This window comes from Melospiza georgiana, chromosome 10 (assembly GCF_028018845.1).
Source record: "Melospiza georgiana isolate bMelGeo1 chromosome 10, bMelGeo1.pri, whole genome shotgun sequence".
NCBI lineage: Eukaryota > Metazoa > Chordata > Aves > Passeriformes > Passerellidae > Melospiza > Melospiza georgiana.
In genome coordinates this window covers 4,304,407-4,324,812 of record NC_080439.1, presented here as the reverse complement: position 1 = coordinate 4,324,812, position 20,406 = coordinate 4,304,407, and the positions used below count along the sequence as shown (strand labels likewise).

At 48.0% G+C, this 20,406-nt stretch overlaps 1 protein-coding gene across 4 annotated transcripts in view; it reads left to right on the top strand.

Annotated features, from left to right (window-relative positions):
* TNIK (TRAF2 and NCK interacting kinase) overlaps positions 1-19,848 on the top strand; it is a 145,420-nt gene extending 125,572 nt beyond the window's left edge. For 3 of the 4 annotated variants that reach the window (XM_058031364.1, XM_058031363.1, XM_058031365.1), the window contains 12 exons: positions 1,425-1,609; positions 4,754-4,880; positions 7,261-7,425; positions 10,244-10,358; positions 10,719-10,889; positions 11,514-11,657; positions 13,177-13,311; positions 13,541-13,641; positions 14,877-15,026; positions 15,934-16,093; positions 16,643-16,782; positions 18,316-19,848. In XM_058031364.1, the coding sequence (XP_057887347.1) occupies positions 1,425-1,609; positions 4,754-4,880; positions 7,261-7,425; positions 10,244-10,358; positions 10,719-10,889; positions 11,514-11,657; positions 13,177-13,311; positions 13,541-13,641; positions 14,877-15,026; positions 15,934-16,093; positions 16,643-16,782; positions 18,316-18,399 (1,677 nt within the window). In that variant the 3' untranslated portion in view covers positions 18,400-19,848. Of the gene's footprint in view, positions 1-341; positions 351-1,424; positions 1,610-4,753; positions 4,881-7,260; positions 7,426-10,243; positions 10,359-10,718; positions 10,890-11,513; positions 11,658-13,176; positions 13,312-13,540; positions 13,642-14,876; positions 15,027-15,933; positions 16,094-16,642; positions 16,783-18,315 lie in introns of all 4 variants that reach the window. The other variant, XM_058031366.1, reaches the window with a different exon arrangement.
* The last annotated feature ends 558 nt before the right edge of the window (positions 19,849-20,406 follow it).

The window sequence follows — 20,406 nt, the reverse complement described above, 5'->3', positions numbered from 1 at the left end:
GGGAGCCCGCCGGGAGGCGCGGGTCATCAGAAACCAAAGCACAGATTGCTTACAAAAAATTCCTCCCTCACCATTAAAAACCAAACTGGGTTTGCATCTCAGCCATAGAGCTTCTCCATCCTTCTCTTCATGTGTCGACAGGATAGGTTTTAGGAGCTCCTTTTGCCACAATAATTAATATTGCCGTAGCCGCCCTGCTGGAACGGTAAACTGGAAATGCAGTAAATGAGAGTATGGCCGTAAGACAATTGTGGAATTTAGTCTTTTTCAATGAGTTTCTTTCTCCCTGATCCTTTATCTCTGACCGAATGCACTGATGCCTACCTCGGTCACTAATATAGGGAGAAATGGTAAGACTGACAATTGCAATGCTTTGTTCGTCATGTGCATGTCTTGTGCAACAGAGTTCTCTAACCCATTCTAATTCGAGCTCTCATGCTTTTCTGCCCTACTGCTTCCCCCTGCATTGCTATAAAAGCATGTAAGATAACAAAAAGTCTCTTTTCTACACGGTGCCTGCCATGTTCCTTGTTTTGAAATAGCAGTGTCTATTTTATATGACTGTCGGGTCTGAGACCTCATCAAAGTCATGGTAAACTGAAAAATTATGACTAGGCTTTGGGACTGCTCCTATCTTTTTTCTTGTTTCAAGGCTTTTTGGTTGGTTTTTTTTTGTTTTTTTTTTAGTTTCTTTCTCCCTTAGCTTGTAGGCTGCCACATTTCACATAAAGTGCTTAATGGGTCCCGCTGAGGGATTTTTTTTTTTTTTTAATTATTATTATTTTTGATCGTATGGCTGACTCAGAGCTGTGACTCCAAAGTCTGGCTGAGCTGGGCGCTTCTCCTCGTGCTCCTCACCGCCTCTCGGCAGCCGCCCGACAGCGGAGACTCACCATGGAAGCAGCTCTTGACGTGGGGATTGCACCACTCCATGGGAGATGCTGTCATTGCTTCCTTCCCAAATGCATTTATTACAGAATAAATACCATTACGGGGTCTCTTTTGAGAAGTTTGAAAGAAGAGAAAACCCTGCAGGAGAAATTCTCCGAGCCAATCTTTGAAGTGACGTTGTTTTCCAGTTTACTATGATGGTGACTGAACTTCACCTTTTCCAACAAATATAATTTTGTCGTGTATATACATATAAGTGTGTGTATATATATGCACATACACGTTCCAAAGAGAAAAAGAAGAGGTTGGCTATTGACTTTTCAGTGAGCGTAAATCAGTTTTGTTTTGTTTAATAAATGCTACATGCTACAAACATTGTCTTACGTTTGTCTCATGTTTGTAACGACTCTGTAAAGCTATTTCTCGTTGCTCGTGCTGTTAGCATTGGCTTTTGGAGAGATGTGTGTGACCTTCTCCTCGCTCTGAGTGTAACAGCCGTCGCCTCCTTGTTTCCTCGCCCCCATCCCCTTTAGGACCTGACGGCTTTAGCCAAAGAGCTGAGGGAGCTGCGCATCGAGGAAACCAACCGGCCCCTGAAGAAGGTGACAGACTATTCCTCCTCCAGCGAGGAGTCGGAGAGCAGCGAGGAGGAGGAGGAGGATGGGGAGAACGAGACGCACGACGGGACCGTGCCTGTCAGTGACATCCCACGGCTCATGTGAGCAGCGCTTTCTTTTGGGGGGGGGCAAGCCATGAAAGCCCAGTGTGTGTTTTTATGGAGGTGGAACCCCAGTGTGTCCTGGCCTGGAGGAGAAACCCTGGTGTGTCCTGGCCTGGAGGAGCAGTAGCTGTGATAAGGGACATGGCCAAAGCGTGTCCATGTTTGGTGGCTGGCACTGGGAATGGCCTCATGGTTGCAAGGGGTGATGTACTCACATGAGTGCTTTTCCTGTTCCAAACTAGAGAGAATTAATGGGGAAAACTGAGCTATTTCTGCTGCATATTCAGTGAATGTTGGCTCAAAGCTGATGGAGCTATACCTGCTGATGAGCCAGGCAGGTTTTTGGCCAGAGTGGGCACAGCTGACCTCATCCACACCATGCGTCCTGCCCATGGGATGGATGTGTTAAATTCTGCCTGCTCTTGAGCCTGGTCTTGCCCCAAATTAAGCCATGCTTAAGTGTCAGTACTTGGTGTCCTGCCCAGTGCCAACTGGTAGAGCCAGGATTACAATAATCCTGAATCTTTGTCTTGGATTTCTGCCCTTGGCACAGTCAGTTGTGGTGGGTTGAAGTGGTGAAATGAAGAGATCAGCAGACTGTTGTGTCCCATGGGACATTTGTGCTTTTGAGTCTCTCCAGATCAGGGCAGCACAGCTTCAACACTCACAGGGAGCTGTTGCCATTCAGAGAGAGTTCCTGGAATATCTCTGCTCAGGTTTCCCACCCAGTGCTTTGCAGAGGCATTTCTGGAGGGCTCTGCCTGGCAGCAGGATCTGAATCCTGCCCCTCTGAATTCACAGAGGAGCTGTAGGAAAGTTTCAGGGGATTATTTGTGTTTTAATCAGTTCATTTCCATTTTTCCTGCTAAATGAGTTGTAGTTGACACAGGCATACCTGGCTTCAGGAACATGGTTTAGCAGTGAATATGATGGTGGTGGGTGAATGGTTGGACTCAAGGAATTTAGAGTCCTTTTCCTCTAAAGCTAAACAATTCTTTGATTCTCTGATTCATGGGGCATGGAGCAGCACAGAAGCCCTCTAAGTGGCAGGGAGACCATGTCTCCTTGGATCCATGTTATTCAGAGTGCCAAGCTCCTGGGTTGAAGCTTCCTTCCAGCAGAAGAATTAAACTCAGAGCTCTTGAGTTGGTTGGAGCAGGTCAGGAGGCAGAGGGATGGCTCTGAACGTGCAGCAGTGGGATGGGCAGTCAGGCGTGCCAGAAGGGGCCTCAAGCTGCTCATGGCAGAGGAGTTTGATCAAGAGTGGTTAATTTGTGCTGACATCCTTCTTCAGACACCTTGGGTTTGACACAGCACTTCCCAGTGGATGAATATCCCACTGGATGCCTTGCAGCCACATGTGTGGGATGACAGCAGTGAGCTGGATGCCCCCAGCCCCTGCCAGCCCAATGCCACATGTCCCACAATGTCCTGTCTCCCTCGTGTCCCAGAGATGCAGGAGTGTCTGCAGGCAGAGCTGCACTGCCCCATGTCTGGGGAAAAGGAAAGCAAATCCTCTGAGTTAAACCCTTATTTCTCAAGAGGGACCTTAGCTTCAGTTCAGCCTCGATGTACTTTTCTAACAGAGTGTGGTGTTTTTTTCTAACAGAGATTTATTTTCCTGTGTTTAGTGTTTGTCATTGGAAAGTGGGACCAAGAGAGATAATTTTGTCTTCTGCTGCACCTTCTGAGTGATCTCTGTGTAACCCTTGTTTAAACTTCCCTGGGTATCCTCCCTGAGCACTTGGCTGCTCTTCATTCCAGCTCTATCCTGCTGCAGGATAAACCAACCTATCAATTTTTGCTCTGTGTCCCAGTGGATAGGAGGGATTGTTTATTCCATCCACCTCTGGAGATACCATTTCTCCATCTGAAAACTCTGATGACTCCCCTCAGCTCCCTCTCCTTGAGCTGTGCCAGCCAGCTCTTGCCCATGGCCAGGGAATTCTTGCAGGATGACACGGAAACTGTGCACTGATGAAATTTGGGACCCCAGGGCTGCCTCAGCCATTCATTCACTGGCTGTACAGTCTCAAAATTAACATAACCTCCTTTGGCCCTGTTCTCTTATTTTAAAGCTATAATAACTGTGCTATTTTCTCATCCTTTGGTGAAAAGCTAAAGGGAGGTGTTAGCTGCCCTCATGGAAGGTGCTGTAGGGAATCTGGTGGGCTGCTGTGTGGAGTGCCTTTGTGATACCCATCCAGTTGTAGGTTTGATTGGATGCAGGCAAGGATCCAGTCCCACCTCAGGGTCCCCAGGGCTCAGGTCCCACCCTGGACCAGTAATCCCATGATTAATCCAGGTTGTTTTGGCTTTTCGACCACCAGGCTCCCTCACCAGCCTCGGGGCTTGTTGGTGTGCACAGGAGTTCCAGGTTGTGTTGCCTCACACTGCTGGAAGCAATTGGTCTGTGAGGGTTTTAAATGCACAGTAACAGGTCTGATCATCCAGGGGTGTTGGTTGTTTGCTTGTGGATTTGTTCCAGTTATATTTAAGCAGCCAGGCTGCCAAGTGAAGTAATGGGAGCTGCTCAGCACCTGTGACATCCAATCTCAGGCAGTCCTAAAATTTAATAAATTCCAGCCCCCTTCTTCAAATAGAATCGTGGAGATTACAAGGTGAAACCACAGGTTAGGGCTGAATTTTCACCTGGGAAACAGCAGAAAGCTACAGGACACAACTTGTCCTGCTCACATCTTCTCCAGACCCCATCCCCTCCCTTGTTATTTGCCATCAGATGCTCTGGTGTTTCCTTTTCAGGGGCTGAGGTGGGAATTAAAGGGAATAAATTTTTGTTTTCTACAGCTTTTTTAGGTAGGAAAAAATTATATAAAGTAGAGCAGGAGTGCCACTCGTTGTTACCTGTTCATCAGTGCTCCTCTCAGGACACCTCGGGATAAGGAAGAGAATGGTCTCTCTCTTTGGTATCTGTCCTTTATCAACCTGACCCTGGCCCTGTATTTCTGGTGGTGTCTGTCATTTCCCCATAAATCTAAATGGATACATTTTTTTAACTTTTCTTCCTCTGATATACAGAGCTTTACTCTTATTGAAGTAATAATACTGTACCAGAGGATTTTTTTACCTAGTTTAACAAAGGGAATATTCACCATTAATGCTTTTCCCCTCTGTCCCCAGCCCCACAGGAATTCCTGGAAGCAACGAGCCGTACAACCTGGGCATGGTGACAAGCCACGGGCTCGAGACTTCCCACGCAGATACGTTTAGCAATATTTCAAGGGAAGGGACTTTGATGGTGAGGGAGGTAAGTTGTAAAACAAACACTTCCATGGAGCATCTTCAGGAGGTTTTGCCCATGTAAGCACAAAAACTAACAGTGCTGTGTGTCCGGAACACAAAATGAGGAGTAAATTGTGCTCGTTAGCGCAATTTACACTCGGAGCAAATGTGACAAGTGCAAATGTTTCTCAGAGCTACAAACAGCAGTGAATGGCAGTGCCAGGGCACAGCGGGGAGGAGGCTCCTGCAAAGGCTCTGCTGTAACCCCACCATTGCTCCGGGCAGCTGGAGTTACCTTCCATCTGCAGCGTTCAGTGAATTCACTTGGAACTGGCCCAAAGTCTGCCCTCTTCTTCCCAGCCTCTGCCACTTGGGACTGATAGAGCTATGCAGTGTTTGTAGAGGGTTTGGGGCTTTCAGCAGAGGCTGGTGCTGTGGGAGGCACTGGGCATCCCAGGGGGACGTGAGCCCTCATCCCAGGCTGTGGGAGGCACTGGGCATCCCAGAGGGATGTGAGCCCCCATCCCAGGCTGTGGGAGGCACTGGGCATCCCAGAGGGATGTGAGCCCCCATCCCAGGCTGTGGAGGCACTGGGCATCCCACAGCGATGTGAGCCCCCATCCCAGTTTGTGGGAGGCACTGGGCATCCCAGAGGGATGTGAGCCCCCATCCCAGGGCTGTGGGAGGCACTGGGCATCCCACAGGGATGTGAGCCCCCATCCCAGGGCTGTGGAGGTGAGGCTGTGCTGGGAGCAGGGCTGAGGGATGGTTCTGCAGCAGTGAGGCAGAGCAGGCACCTGCAGTGGCTGTGGAAGATCTCCCTCGGTGTTTCTCGACTTGGCAGCTGCTGGAACGTTCTGGTGATGCTGGTGGAAGTGCAGATGGGGAGCTGGACCTCTGGTGAGAGGGCAGGAGGTCCTCATGGTTATGGAACAGGGGAGTGACTCTGCCACCAGCACATCAGGGAGGTGGAAGAGGAGAAGGAAGGAGGGGAGCTTGGAGTCTGCAATTGTAGGGGAGGGATGTTTAGATCACACAAGACTTGAGCTGCATTTTAATTCTTAATTCCATTTATCTAATGTATTCACATATGAATGAAAAATATAAATGCAAGTTTGAAAGAGAGGAATGAGTTAGCAAAAGAAGTTACAGGATGTTTGTTGCCTTTCTCCATTAGTTTTGGAGGGGGTAATAATACAGTCCACCCCATCCCTCAGTGGGATGGAGCTGTTCAGAGCAGGGATCCCCACAGCTCTGCACACCCCTAAATCAGGGAGGGTGCTGTGGGTGAGTGGGAGAACAAGGCTCTGTGTAACAGGCAGCTGTTCCTGAAATGAGCTTGTGTTCAGCATCACAACAGTAAAGCCTGTGCTGTGCCAGCAGGGCTGGATGGGAATTGGGATGAGAATTGGGGTGCAGAAGGGTTTGAAAGGCATGGGCAAGAGAAGCAGCTGGGAAACCCCACTGGGAGGAGAAAGCATGATAAGAAATCCAAACTGCAGCCTTGTGCTGGGTGCTTACTGTTTTCCCCCCACACCATATCATCAGAGGATGAGCTCACAGAGGTCAGAGGGCTTTGGGCAAAGAGCTTTTCACTCTTTGGTGGGATGGCAAGGTGTGGTCAAAGGTGAGGATAATGAGCAATCAAAAGATGAATGTCATCAGGACTAGTCAGGCTTGGTGAGCCCAGTTAAAGTTTCCCCGAGTCCCAGTAAATGGGTAAATCTCTGTAACAATCTCATTGATGTGCTCCAGGTAGGTGAGATCCATCAAAATGGCAAAATAAATTAGGAAGGGAGAAACTTCCCAGTGCCTGCCTTGCACAGGGAGGGGATGGAAAGGAAGGGGAGCCCTGTGGAAACCCAAGGAACCTCCTGTGCAGGGCGAGCTGCTGGTGGTTCTGCCCCTCCCGCCCTGCTGCTGCTGTTCACTGCTGGTTTGGGTCGCAGAAACATGGACAGGGCTGTGCTGGCACTTGCAGTCAGGCTGCTCTTTGCCATAGCTGTGCAAAGCTGTCCAGGCTAGGGCTGGCTGAGGGCTCAGTGTCACCAGTGGCTGTGTGGGAGGAGAGCTGGCCATGGGGTTTGCACCCATGGGGGCAAGCACAGAATCTGCCCTGAGTTCCTCGTCTCCAACCAACAGTGACCAGGCCTCTCTCGCTGTTTCGTGGCTAATTACTCTGCACTGACTTTGTCATTAATCCTGTCTAATTCTCTGGAGTGGGGGGGGTTGGTTTGCTGCTTGCCAGGCTGCATGGGGATGGAACAGAGAGGGTCCTTCTCCTGCGCTTGCTCTGGGAGCCGCGGGACTGCCGACAACTTCGTTTGGTTTGGATTTTTCCCCTTCTCTTTTCTCTTCCCTCCCCCCTCCCTTCTCTTTCTTCCTCATGCCTTGTGTCTCTGCAGACCTCTGGTGAAAAAAAGCGTTCTGGCCACGCAGCCAGCAATGGCTTTGCAGGTCACATCAACCTGCCTGACCTGGTGCAGCAAAGCCACTCGCCGGCGGGCACGCCGACCGAGGCCCTGGGGCGAGTCTCCACGCATGCGCAGGACATGGACTCGGTGCCTGAAGTACGTGTGGGGGGCTCCTCTGTCTCCTTTGCACTGCTTGTAAATCAAGGATTAACATCTCTGCCCCCTGATGGGCTCTCCTGCTTTCCTCCCTGCCTTTCTTGGCTCTTCCCTCGCTCTGTTTCTGGTCCCCGTGGGTGAGCGTAGTGGAAATGCGAGGGAATCGGATGGGTTGCTGCTGTAGGGGTCTGTGGCTGATGGGAGAAGGATTTATTAGGTCTTTCAAGCCCACTAGCTGGAGTTCTGGTGGTGTGACACCAGTGCTGCCAACTGGTAAGAAAGCCCCATTTTTTTTGACACTTGGATATAAAAGGAAGTGGTGAGAGCCAGTGATGCCATTAGCTTCAACTGGGCCCAGCTTCCATCTGTGCAACCTCTGATAATTGTCATGGCTGAAAAGTTACCAAAAACCAAAGCCAGCAAAATTCCACATTGTTCTTCAGAGTAGAAGAAGCCTGCACACTTCTAAAATCATGTGTTTCCTGTCATGGCAAAATGTTTCTCTCTGGTAGGTGTTTTATGGGCACATGACTGAACACTAAAATTGAATAAAGTGTAAAAAGCCTTAGTACAAGATGTGACAAATAAACCAAGGGAATTGATGTGTCCAGCTTACCATCCTTAGCTGTGTGAGCCAAACAGTTCATTTTTCCCATGAGACCTCAACCCATTTGGTGCTAATTAAGCTATTGTATTTAATGTTGTTGTTTCATTTGGTAGGTTGTACATCAAAAGTTCTGCCATCCTATGTTCTTTCATAGAAATGGTGTTCTCACTCTATCATCTACTTTTACTAGCAGTATAAAAATAAAAATTTCTTGGAATTGGGCATTGATAAAACGTAAGAACAGATGGTGCCTGACTTGACCTCAAGTTTTTATCTGTTTCCTCATTGGCATAAAAAGCAGGAATGAGAGAGTCGATCCTGAAAGTAACACCTTCCACAGTCATCCTGGGGCTGAAATGCAGCCTAGGATTGAGTTTAAATGTATTCATTTATAGAATATCAACCAAAAAGATCTTCTCCATTTCTAAAATTGTATTTTTAGAGTTGACTGAGCAGGGAGTGGGTGTGAGTGGAAACTTAGGGATTTTGTTCAAGGGTTTCCAGGTGACTCATGCAAGCACGACTTCAGCCTGCAGCTTGATGCTCTTTGTAAGCCACCACACAGGTTTATAGGCTGTTGAACAGGACCTGGGGGAAGATGAAGTCTTAATATTTAAATATCAGCCTTGGATGCTATTAAAATGTCATCTTCTGAGGAGAATAACTGCATCTGAGCAAGGAAAAATGCTCGGTGCATTGGGATGAGGGGTTTCTTTGTAATTCATTTGCTGGAAAGCACCTGGCTCTCAGCTGGAAATCCCTGCAAAATCTGAAATCTTCTCTTCCTTAAATTGCCATTGTTTTATGGAAAAGACATTCAGCACAGGGAAAGAATCTGTGTATTCCTTGGATAGGAGACAAGCACAAAGCAGAGGTGTCTGTGCCCACAGCCTTCCCTGCTGCAGGCTGTTAACTCCTTCAGTTACCATCTTCTGCTTAGAAATCCATCCTGTTTCTATGGAAACAGCCAGGCTGTCAGGGAACAGGGCTGGGAGGGAAGCAGGATGCACAGCCTGATTTTGGCATGGATGCTGGCTCACCCATGGATGCCAGCCCCAAAGTGCTGGGGAAAGTCACGAGCCACGAAGCTGCTCCTGCACCTGGTTTGTTGTGCCCTTGAATCACTTTATGGTTCACTGGAGGACAGGCACAGCCTGGTTTCAGTGGGGATGTGCCAGGCTGGTGGTGGTGTTCCCCATGGCACACCTCCCCAGGCAGGAATGTCACACAGGGACAGGGAGCAGCCTGGGATGGGTGACTGGGTGAAAGCTGAGGAAGATTTATGTCACAAGAAGGACAATGAATGTCCCAGAGGAGAAAAACGTGAGCTGTAGTGGTGCTGCAGAGTGAGCTGGGTTTGCTGCTGCTGCAGCTCTAAACTGAGCTCATCCATAAAGCATGTCCTGGGTAAATGCAGGCGTAGGGAGGATAAGCTGCTCAAAGAAGGGGAAATTCACATCCCTTTGACTCCAAAGACAAGGATTTCCTTTTGCTTGGAAGGAGGTCTTAGCCTCGTTTTCTGCCTTAAAGCAATGGTTTTAAAAAGAAAGCAGTGTGACACTGCAGTTTGTTCATCCCCAGATTCCCTCAGCATAGTATTGGCTCTGACATTTCCTGCCATACCTTCAGGTTAAGTTTTGTTAACTTAGAAATGCCCCTTTCTGCAGTCCCTCTTGAAATGCTGGGGATAATTTAAAGCTGTGCCAGCTGCCCCAGGCCTCACAGGGACTCCCAGCACCATCCTGCCAACCTCAGCAGGAATGGGAAAGTGGGAAAAGCAAACCCTCGCCTGCCTGACGTCCCAGAGAAGGTTTAAGGCGTGTGTGTGACATGCAGAGAAGTTACCAGGTGGATTGATGATCTTAAAGGTCTGCTCCAGTCTAAATGATTCTGTGATGGATTTTACCTGCCTTGGCTTCTGCCTCTGGCCCTGTGGCTTCTCTGCTGACTGTCCTCATGGCTGTGCTTCTGCCTGTGAGGGGAGAGCGGAGCCAGGGCCTGCTCCTCCCATTTTCTGTCGCTCACAAACACTCAGAAATCCAATTTAATATTTGCTTCTGATTAGTTATGGGAAGGAGGAGCAGATGTTCATAGAGGGCTCAAAAAGGGCACTGCAGAGGCAGGCACCATTTGCTAATTAGAAAGTCTTAGATGTATGTACACAGCTGTTATTTCTGTGCACTGAGCCCTCTCTTGCTGTTCATTTTCTAGTATGGTATGGGAAGTAGCACCAAAGCCTCTTTCACCCCCTTTGTGGACACCAGAGTGTATCAGACCTCACCTACCGATGAAGATGAAGATGAGGATGAAGAGTCATCTGCTAATCGTAAGAGCCAATGAGGCCAGTTTGAGATGGGAGGGAGAGCATGTCAAGGAGCCTGAATAACCCCAGTGAACTTCTCACATTTCAATGACTCCAGACATCCAGACATAGCTGGTGTGTGTATCCTTGCCCTCTCCAGCTCCCATCCAATTTCTTCTCCTCTCCAGCAAAATGCCCCCAGAAAGATCTGGGAGGAAACGGGGAGCAGCAGAAATCCACCCTGCTGTCTGCTCGGGCAAACTAATACCTTGTAACACAGCGATGACTCCTCCATGGAGAAATAAACCAAATATTGTCATTCTATCCCAAAAAAGAGGTGATAGAGCATTTAACCCATCACCCCTCCCTGTGTTGCCTTTCCAGCCCTGTTCACCAGCGAGCTGCTGAGGCAGGAGCAGGCCAAGCTGAACGAGGCGCGCAAGATCTCGGTGGTGAACGTGAACCCCACCAACATCCGCCCGCACAGCGACACCCCCGAGATCCGCAAGTACAAGAAGCGCTTCAACTCCGAGATCCTCTGTGCTGCTCTCTGGGGTAGGCCCTGGGCACTCCCCGTGGCTCCCAGGGGCTGGGAATGGGTGGGAATGGGTGGGAATGTGCCCCTGCCTCCGCTCGGCCCCTTCTCTGAGGTGGTGTTCACAGGGGTCCCAGGAAGAGGGAAGAGATGAGGATCTGACTCCATGTTTCAGAAGGCTGATTTATTATTTTGTGATATATATATAATATTAAAACTCTACCAAAAGAATAGAAGCAGGGATTTCATCAGAAGGCTAGCAAGCAAGGAGAAAGAACGGAATGATAACAAAATCCTGTGACTGGCCAGACAGTCTGGACAGCTGGGCTGTGATTGGCCATTAATTAAAAACAACCACATGAGGCCAATCCCAGATGCACCTGTTGCATTCCACAGCAGCAGATAACCAATGTTTACATTTTGTTCCCGAGGCCTCTCAGCTTCTCAGGAGGAAAAATCCTAGCAAAGGGATTTTTCAGAAAATATCGTGGCTACACTTCTCCATGCCCCAAGGGTCACATCCCCTGCGCTGTAGAGTGACCCTTCCTGTCCCTGGATAGGTCACACTTCTGGTGGCAGCAGAGACGAGCTCGGGGTGTTGTCCTTGGCTCCTGGCGCCCATGGCTCTCTGTTCTCTTCTCCAGGTGTGAATCTGCTGGTGGGCACGGAGAATGGCCTGATGCTGCTGGACCGCAGCGGGCAGGGCAAGGTCTACAACCTCATCAACCGGCGGCGCTTCCAGCAGATGGACGTCCTGGAGGGCCTCAACGTCCTCGTGACAATATCAGGTGCTCTCTCGTGCTTTCACCCCGTCACTCACCTGCTGGGCCTTGTGCAAGCCCTGAGTGGCTCCAGCTCAGACAGAACCTGCTCACTGGTGTCAGAGGGAAGCTCCCAGGGGAGCTGGACCTGGTTTATTCTGGAATCAAATCAGTTTAATCTGCTTTCAATTGAGTTTGCTTCCTTCACCTGCTGACTGCACTTCAGTCTCCTTGAGCAGGGAAGGGGAGGTGCAGGATGCAGGCAGGTGGCCCAGCAGAGGAGGCAGTCACAGCTTGAGGGGACAGAGAGCTGTGCTTGGGTCTGTTTGGTTCTGGCTGAGGGAGCTGTAATCCATGGCTCTAGATTTCCAGTTCAGACCACAGATGTGCCTGGGCTGTCCCAAGCATTGTGACAGGCTTTTCACTGTCCCTGTTTTTATCTGGGAGCTCCAGTGTGCTCATACCAAGCTCATGGGGTGATTTCTGGGAAAAAACCCCCAAAACTTCTCTAGTCCAGTCTCTGAGGAGAGCATCCAGCATCCTCCTGCAGAGCAGCCTGAGGAGCACATGGGTGACAGCCAGGGCAGAGCCTTCTCCTGCTGATACCTGTCCAACAAAGCTCACAGAGGGCAGCAAGAGAAGTGCTCATGAGGAAATTGTTGGATAGCATCCTTCTGTTTCCTTTCTGGCCTCGCTCTGCATTCACCTGCAAATTCCTGCTCGTCCCATCCAGCCAGAGCTCCAAACTCACTGCTCCATCCTTTACCTGCTCTGCAGCTCCCCTGTGGTTTTGGGATCCAGCTGTAGGGATGAGGGGTTTAGTACAGCTGGAATGGGAATAGCACCAAACTCCAGGATGAAGCTGAGAATGAGTCCTGGGGATTTGAGGAAACCTGTGAGCAGACAGGGTCTGTCCTTTGGGTCTCATCTCACCAGGCTCAGTGTGAGCTCTGTCCTGTCCCTGTCATGGGGGTTTTGCAGCCACAGGGATTCTGCAGCCCTGTCACAGCCATCCAAGAGCAGGCAGCAGTGCAGAAACTTGGCAGCCCCTCAGCATTGCAGAGCCCAGGCTTGCTGGCTGACAGCAGTGCCTGTCGCAGGCCAAGGAGCTCCTGCCTCATCTCCAGGGTGGAATTAATGTTGTATGAAGGAGAGGGAAGGAAAGAAACCCAGTAGCTGAGTGGTTGGATAAGCTTTGAGCTGTAGGAGCTTTGGGATCACTGCCCCACTGAGTCCCACTGTCCCTCTGTGGACACTGATTTATAGGAAAAGGAATATTTCCAGCCTGTGGGAAGCAAAAGCCTGCCTTTTCCAGTGTCTGCCTGCAGCCTGCAAGACAGAGCTCTGGGCTTCACTTTCCATATATTTCTTCCCAAGGAAAAATCCCAAAACAACTAAATTACTATTTTCAGTTACTATTTATATTACTTTTATCATGAAATGGCCTTAAATTCTATCATCATGTGACTGAAAATAAGTACTGAAACCTCAAGATGGTCCATGCAAGCGTGCTCTGCTCTGACAAGGACATTTCCTTTGCCAACAGGAAAGAAGAACAAGCTGCGTGTGTACTACCTGTCCTGGCTGAGAAACAGGATTTTACACAACGACCCTGAGGTGGAGAAGAAGCAGGGCTGGATCACAGTGGGGGACCTGGAGGGATGCATCCACTACAAAGTTGGTGAGTGGAAATAAATGTCTGAAGAGATGTGGTTTTGTTCTCTGGCCTTAGGTCTGACCTGACAATTTGATATTAAAAGACCATACCACGAGTAAATTTGGAATTCATCTTTATGCATTAGGTGGGCTCTGTGTAATGAGAATCAACAGAGGGATGGCCTGAGAAGCTGTTCTGGAGATTTGTAGGAAGAAAGTGAATGTTTCTAAAATTGGGTTTGTTTTAATTTTAGTGAAATATGAAAGAATCAAGTTCTTGGTGATTGCCTTAAAGAACGCTGTAGAGATCTACGCTTGGGCTCCTAAACCATATCACAAGTTTATGGCATTTAAGGTATGTTTGTCTTTCACACTCTGTAATTGTAAATACATGAGGTTTCTGTACTCTGCAGAGCAGAAAAGCATCTTGCTTATGTAGCTGAGCTGCTCAGGATGCCTGGCAGGCATGGGAGATGGGATCCTGAAGAGATTGGAAATGTTCTGCTTGCAGCCAACAATGAAGTGTTATTATTAGTTTATGCTAGCAGGCTTTACATGAGGAATTTTCAGAAAGCTGATCTAATGCACATGAATAAAACTGAGTTGGGGATTTTGGTGAGATTTTTTTGTGAGGTTTTTGTGTTTGGTGGGGTTTTTTCCCTCTAATTTTTAACATACAGTACAAAAATAGGCTGGCATGATTTTCTGTTTTCATTTTGCAAGGTCCTCTCCCCTTCTGCAATTTGGATTCTGTTTCAAGACAAAAAGTTTGGGAGAGTGACCCACTCTTTCTCTTTTCTCCTCTCTTTTCACCTGCCTTGGTTTCCTCAGTGAGACCTTCCTCCTCTCCAACCTGTCAGTGGGCATTTTGTGCTTATTCCTTCAGAGCACTTTTCATCCCATGCTCTGTGCAGAAGAGTCACAAGGGCAATGCCTCGTGGAGATGTTCATGCTGAGTAATCTCATTGTACATCTTTCCAACACACATGGACTTAGGCAGTATTAGGTCACATTTGCTTTTTCTGAACAGAAGCCAGAGTAAATGGGTTCAGTGACATGGAGAGCTCAGCAGCATCAAATGCTCTGGGATCCAGCTTCCCACAGGTGTTTGTGTCACTATCCTGAGCACCCAAGCCATGGTGCTTGATCTGGACCTGGCTGGGGTTGGTCCCAGCCTTGCTGCAGCAGGTTAGGTGGAGCAGGGAAAGTAGGTCTGTGCTAAACTGGCTCATTTCAGCTGCCCAAAGCAGAGCAGTGATCCCTGCCAACACAGGAGGTGGGTGGTCACAGATCTCTGCTGAGAGAGACTGAGCACACACTCATGTAAAATTGAGCTGTCTCCTTCCTTCAGAGACCAAATCCTTGTGTTGGCCTCAGGCTGCTGTGAGAGAGAGCTGGGCTTGGCACGGGTGGGCACTTATCTGCTGGGATGACTAAATACCCTCTGAGGGGAACAGAGAGGCAGCAGTATAAATAACCATGTATTTAGTAGGAAACACAGTCAAACAAATATGATTTCAAAAGCATATCAGGCTGCTGCAATGGGGATTTGCTGGTTTTCTGTGATGCTCATGGAAGGGATTATAAAAGTCTTTTGCAGATCTCCAGCACAAGCCGTTGCTCGTGGATCTCACTGTAGAGGAAGGTCAGAGGCTGAAGGTTATCTTTGGATCCCACACTGGTTTCCATGTGATTGATGTAGATTCTGGGAACTCCTATGATATCTATATACCATCTCACGTGAGTACAGGGCAGTGCTGCTGCCTGAGGAGGGGTCACCAGTGGGGTCTGGGGGGCTCACGGTGGGGACCAGTGATGGTGTGACATTCCCCAGTGCTGCACTCACTTAAAGAGGGCTCAGGGCTCTCACATACTTCATGCTCATCTGCACAGGCTGTTTCTGTCCTCGTGCAGGAGCAGTGAAGTTTAAAGCAAAGGTTTTTTATGTCCCACAGAAAGGACAATCTGTCTGTACACTGCATGGAGCAGTAATGGAGTTCTCTGTAGGATTTTCTTGTTGGGTCATTTAAACTCCATCTATACTGTTGGCCCACAGTAAACTGGTCAAGGAGAAACTGTGTCACTAAACAAATGCAGGAATTGTTGAATCTGATCCAAGCAACAGTCTCCTCTGTGAGAGCTAGCAAGAGCAGAGGGAGAAATACTGGGGCAGTTTGGGATGGTTTTGTGTTGTCTTAGCTATGGAAGGGCAGACATGGGTGGAAAGTCAATGCAGCTGCCCTTGGAACTAGAGGGTGATTGCTAAAAAGTAGGATATTTCCTCCCTAGGGCTGCCTGTAAAATTCTGAGTTGATTTACCTTGATTTGAACTGGTGATGGATTCATTGGCTCAGTCACTTACTTGTGCTGCAGCCAAGTGTCAGCCATCAGTCTTGGGGGCGTGTATGTTGTGATCTGTCTGTAATTGCTGAACCTGTTTATCCTTGCTGTGTCAGACTGCTTTGATGCTGGGGTAAACATGACAGTCTATTCCCCTTCAGGCTTATCTCTGAAACCCATTCCTGTGTGGGGAATGCAGGGAGGGCTTTGTTCTTGGGCCGGTTTGGGCTTTTTCCTGCAGTGCTCTGCTGCCTTCCCCTTTTTCCATTCAGGGTAATTGTGACTCTCAGGGTCTGTGTTCCTGCAGATTCAGGGCAATATCACTCCCCACGCCATTGTCATCCTGCCCAAGACGGACGGGATGGAGATGCTGGTGTGCTACGAGGACGAGGGTGTCTACGTCAACACCTACGGGCGGATCACTAAGGACGTGGTGCTCCAGTGGGGGGAAATGCCTACTTCCGTGGGTAGGTCACCCTTCCTCTCCACCTGCTTAAAACACAAGCCACAGGCAAGATGAGGAGTTGTGAATGCTGGGATGGAGTCATTTGGGATGAAGGGGATTTCCCTCAGGCAGCCATGAGATGCAGTTACTTAATTTGTCCGGTTTGGTCCTCCATAATAAAAACAAGCAATTTCTTGAAGATTTGAACTTTTTGAGTGTAAGATAAATGTGAGATAATGCAACCTGTTGCACTGTGTTGAGTGGAGGGGGGCTGAGTATGGAGATGGGAGCCCTTGAATTGCTCTTCTGGCTCTGCTGTTGCTCAGCTCCACAACCCGTGGAGGCAAAACACTGCCCAGCTCCTCACCTTGTGATGCTGCTTCTGTTTAAATTTCTCAGCAATTCCTGGATGAAAAGTGCTCTGAAAGGGCTGCTGTCCCTGCAGGCCATCAGAGCTCTGCCATTGATCTGCTTAGGCTTTGAGTAACAGCTTATGAGAGCTTTTCTGCTCATTGCATAATATTTAACTCAGCACAAGTTGTAACACCTGCCAAACGCTTCCTTTTGACAGCCTACATTCATTCCAATCAAATAATGGGCTGGGGAGAGAAAGCGATTGAAATCCGGTCAGTGGAGACAGGACATTTGGATGGAGTATTTATGCACAAGAGAGCTCAAAGGTTAAAGTTTCTATGTGAAAGAAATGATAAGGTAAGTCCACTTCAAAGCTTCTATCTGTGCTGCGAGCTACAAGGAGCTTTTAGAGCTTAGGTCTGGTTTGTCTTGAGATTAATAATTAATCTGAAGGTTCTGTTTAATAAGCAGTGCCCTTAAGCCTATTCCCAGTTAATTTTCTCCAGTGGATGGAGACCTCAGCCTGCAAGATCTCTTCTCCATCCAGCTGAGATCTGCGTTGACTTGGCTTGACTTTCTCCCAGTTCTTTCATTGAACATTAAATTGAGGCTGCCAGGTGAACTCTGAAAGTGGAATATTAGCAAGGGTGTGTAAGTGACCCTGATTTGAGCTCTGATGCAGAAACATTTTGATGCATCTTTCGATTTAAATTATTTTCCTCTCACAGCCTCATCCATTTCTGTGGACAGCAGTGATAAATGCTGCTCTGGAGGGTCTCCAGAGTTGCATGGCTGTCATGCAGATGCCTCCTGCCACAGGTTTTGCAAGAGGGGCAGGGAATGAGGAGAAATTGCTGGAGGAAAAGGCATTTTTGTGTGGAAGAGATGCTTGAATGCCAAGGTCTTTCTGCAGGTGGTGTTCCCTCCCCTCACAAGGTGTCACTAAGACAAGTCAGGACCAAGCAGCAGGGAGATCTTTCATAATGGACATGATCACAAAACCAGTGAAGAAACCAGTTGCTGTGTCCCCAGAGCAGGATTTAATAATGTGCAGTAAATGAGCTTTGAGGCCATGATCACTGTAGTGAACAGCTGCTCATTAGCCGAGCTCTGCCCTTCCTGGGGCATGGAGGTGGGCTGAGGCTCTGCAGGAAAATGTATCCTAACTTTGCAGTTGAGTATGTTATGAGAAGCTGTCCAAGAAGCTGCATTTGAGTTAATTTTAGTATAATCTCATTCTAACAAAGCTGGAAAAAACACCGTGATCTTTTTAAAATCCTGGAACCAGCTGATCACTGATGGGTTTGAAATACTAAGCTCAGATGGTTCTCTTTCTGGAGAACTGATTAAACTGGTAAGATTAAGTAATTTTTGGTTTTATTAAGGACAGAGGCTTTAGATAGTTCCCTTCAATATTTGCAAATTTTAATTAATTTTTTAATTCCCTTGGAATCAAATGCTGGTGGATCATTCCAGAAGCACCAAAATCCCTGTTCTTCATACAGAATCCTGATATGTTTGTGCACTTTGAGCATGTTGAAGGGAAGTAGTTTTTTCTGGGCTTTACTTTCAGGAATAGCTGAAATACCAGGACTCACTTTTCCAAAAAAAAGCCATTTCAGACTGAGGCAGATATTGACCAAATGGTAAATGTTTAGCAAGATCCAAACCACTGACAGCAGTTCTTTGTTAGTACTTCATAATAAATGATGCTGTGGCAGTAAAATGTGATAAACCTGGTATTTTCAAGGCATTCCAAACTGTTTGGTAGTGAGGGAGAATGGGGTTTAATTACTGCATTTACTAATGAGTGGCTCAATTTAATCCCAGTCTGGCATGGGTTAGCTCCATCCCCTGAGTATTAATAGGTGTTTTTTTCCTTCCAAACAGGTATTTTTTGCATCGGTGAGATCCGGAGGAAGCAGCCAAGTGTTTTTCATGACCCTCAACAGAAACTCCATGATGAACTGGTAACAGAGGAGCACTTGGCACTCACCGCCATGGCATTATTTCTAATTTAAAGGACATTAAACACGTGGACTAACACTGTAGAGGCAGGTGGAGGGCGCCGAGGAACCCCCTGCCCACGCTCCCCCGGCACCGCCAGCCCCGGGGCAGGGACTGCAGCCAGGGATGGACTTTTCACGCTTGGAACCCCCCGAGGTCTCCTGATTACGCTGTGTTATAGTGGGTTATGAGTTTTCCTTTATTTTATTTTATTTTATTTTTTAGTTTTACTTTTTCTTTGTCCCCTACTTTGTAAGAACGGGGAAAGAAACAGTGTCAAAAAGTCTGTTTTTAATTCTGCCTGCTAGCATCAAATATATAGTATGTTGTAAAGTTACCAATTAAATCTGGTGAGAGACAGCACAATAAATGTACCTTTTATCTTTGTGATGAAGGCCATAACCATATAGCTGGGTAATTTTAGAAATCTTTTGCCTTCACCAACATTTACATGTTGCTTTTGGCAGCAACGGCTTAACGGATTTTTAAAGAAGAGAAAAAATAATAGGTTTTTTTCCCCTCTTTTGGGAAATGGATTTTAAATGGCTAAACTACTAGCCTTAGACTAATAAAAATCAGCTACCATTTTTGTCAAGTCTGTCAATCCATATTTCTATATGGATCTTCACTTAATGGTGTGTCTTGATAGGGACAGAGGTGCCATTTCTTGTTGCTCCAGAGGTGCCCGCCTGCCCTGGGGCTTGGCCATGGGCACCGTGACAGGGGATCAGAGGAGGAGAGGACAGAGGAGCGGTCAGAGGAGCCCTGTGCTCGCCCCTGAGGGGGATTTGTGACCACAGAGGCTCCCGGGATGCTGTGGGCACCGGACCCTGCTGCTGAAGGTTGTGGGTGTTCATTCCCCCCAGTCCAGAGCCGGGCACTGGCGTGCGGGAGCAGCCGGCACAGGGATGGGGACCGTGGAACAAGCTGCCTGTCCCCCGTGTTCTGGATTGGGCTTGTAAAGAGCTTAAAAAAATATATATATGTGTGGTTTCTTCGGCCAAGGGTCTGAATCTACTCGTTTTCCACCCCCTCACTCCCTAGGAATTACCCAACATACAGTGAAAGACAACATCTGTGCCGAACCGTGTGTGTGTGTTTAGTTCAGGTTGAATCGTGTCCTTATAAACCTTGCTCAGTTGATTTCTGTTCTCAGTGCGTATCTGGGGTTTTCTTTCTCAGTAGCTGCAAGCATGGCCGCCTGTGGTGTTGGGGTGTCGCATAACAAGGTCTGTGTTGCTGGTTTTAACCTACCTCGTTTCGGTTGGGGTTTGTTTTTTGGTTTGGTTTCGTTTTATTTTTTTTCCGTTCCGCTGTCGATCACAGCGCTGTTACCTCCAGCGACATATAGAGAGCTTAACTGGCAATCTTGGTGTACTCAGTAACGATGGCTTTATTAAAAAATGATTAAATCAACAGGACTTGGTCAAACTTGAATCTTTATGGAGGGTAAGAGGTGATGTGGGCTGGCGGGGATGGGATGGGCCGGGCCACCCTCACCTGAGGCGTTCTGTGGGCGCGGTGTCAGGGTTTGGTACCGCAGGGATTGCCGGCAGTGGGACTCCCAGGATGTGGAGTTCAGGGAAAAACAGGTGGGATGTGCTTTGTGGTGCCTTCTTTGAGCACCAGACACCTTCCTGTTGGGCTGGTGCAGCCTGGAGAGTGTAGGGTTGGCCACAGGATCAAATACTGGTATTCAAATCCCATCACAAACACTGATTGCCACCAGCTCTTTGTATTTTCATTGTGGTTAAAATAAAAATCAAATAAAGCCCAGAGCTTTTATTGTGTTGCAAACTGATAACTGTTTTGGGGTGTTTTTTGTTCTACTTCAAGTGACAAATGCACAGCTTTGGATGATTTTTGTTATTATGGGTTTTTGCATACAGTGATGAAATAGCAGGCAGTCATTGAGTTTAAACGACTCAGGTGGTTTGTGAATGTATTTTTTAAATCTCAGAATAATTTGAAACA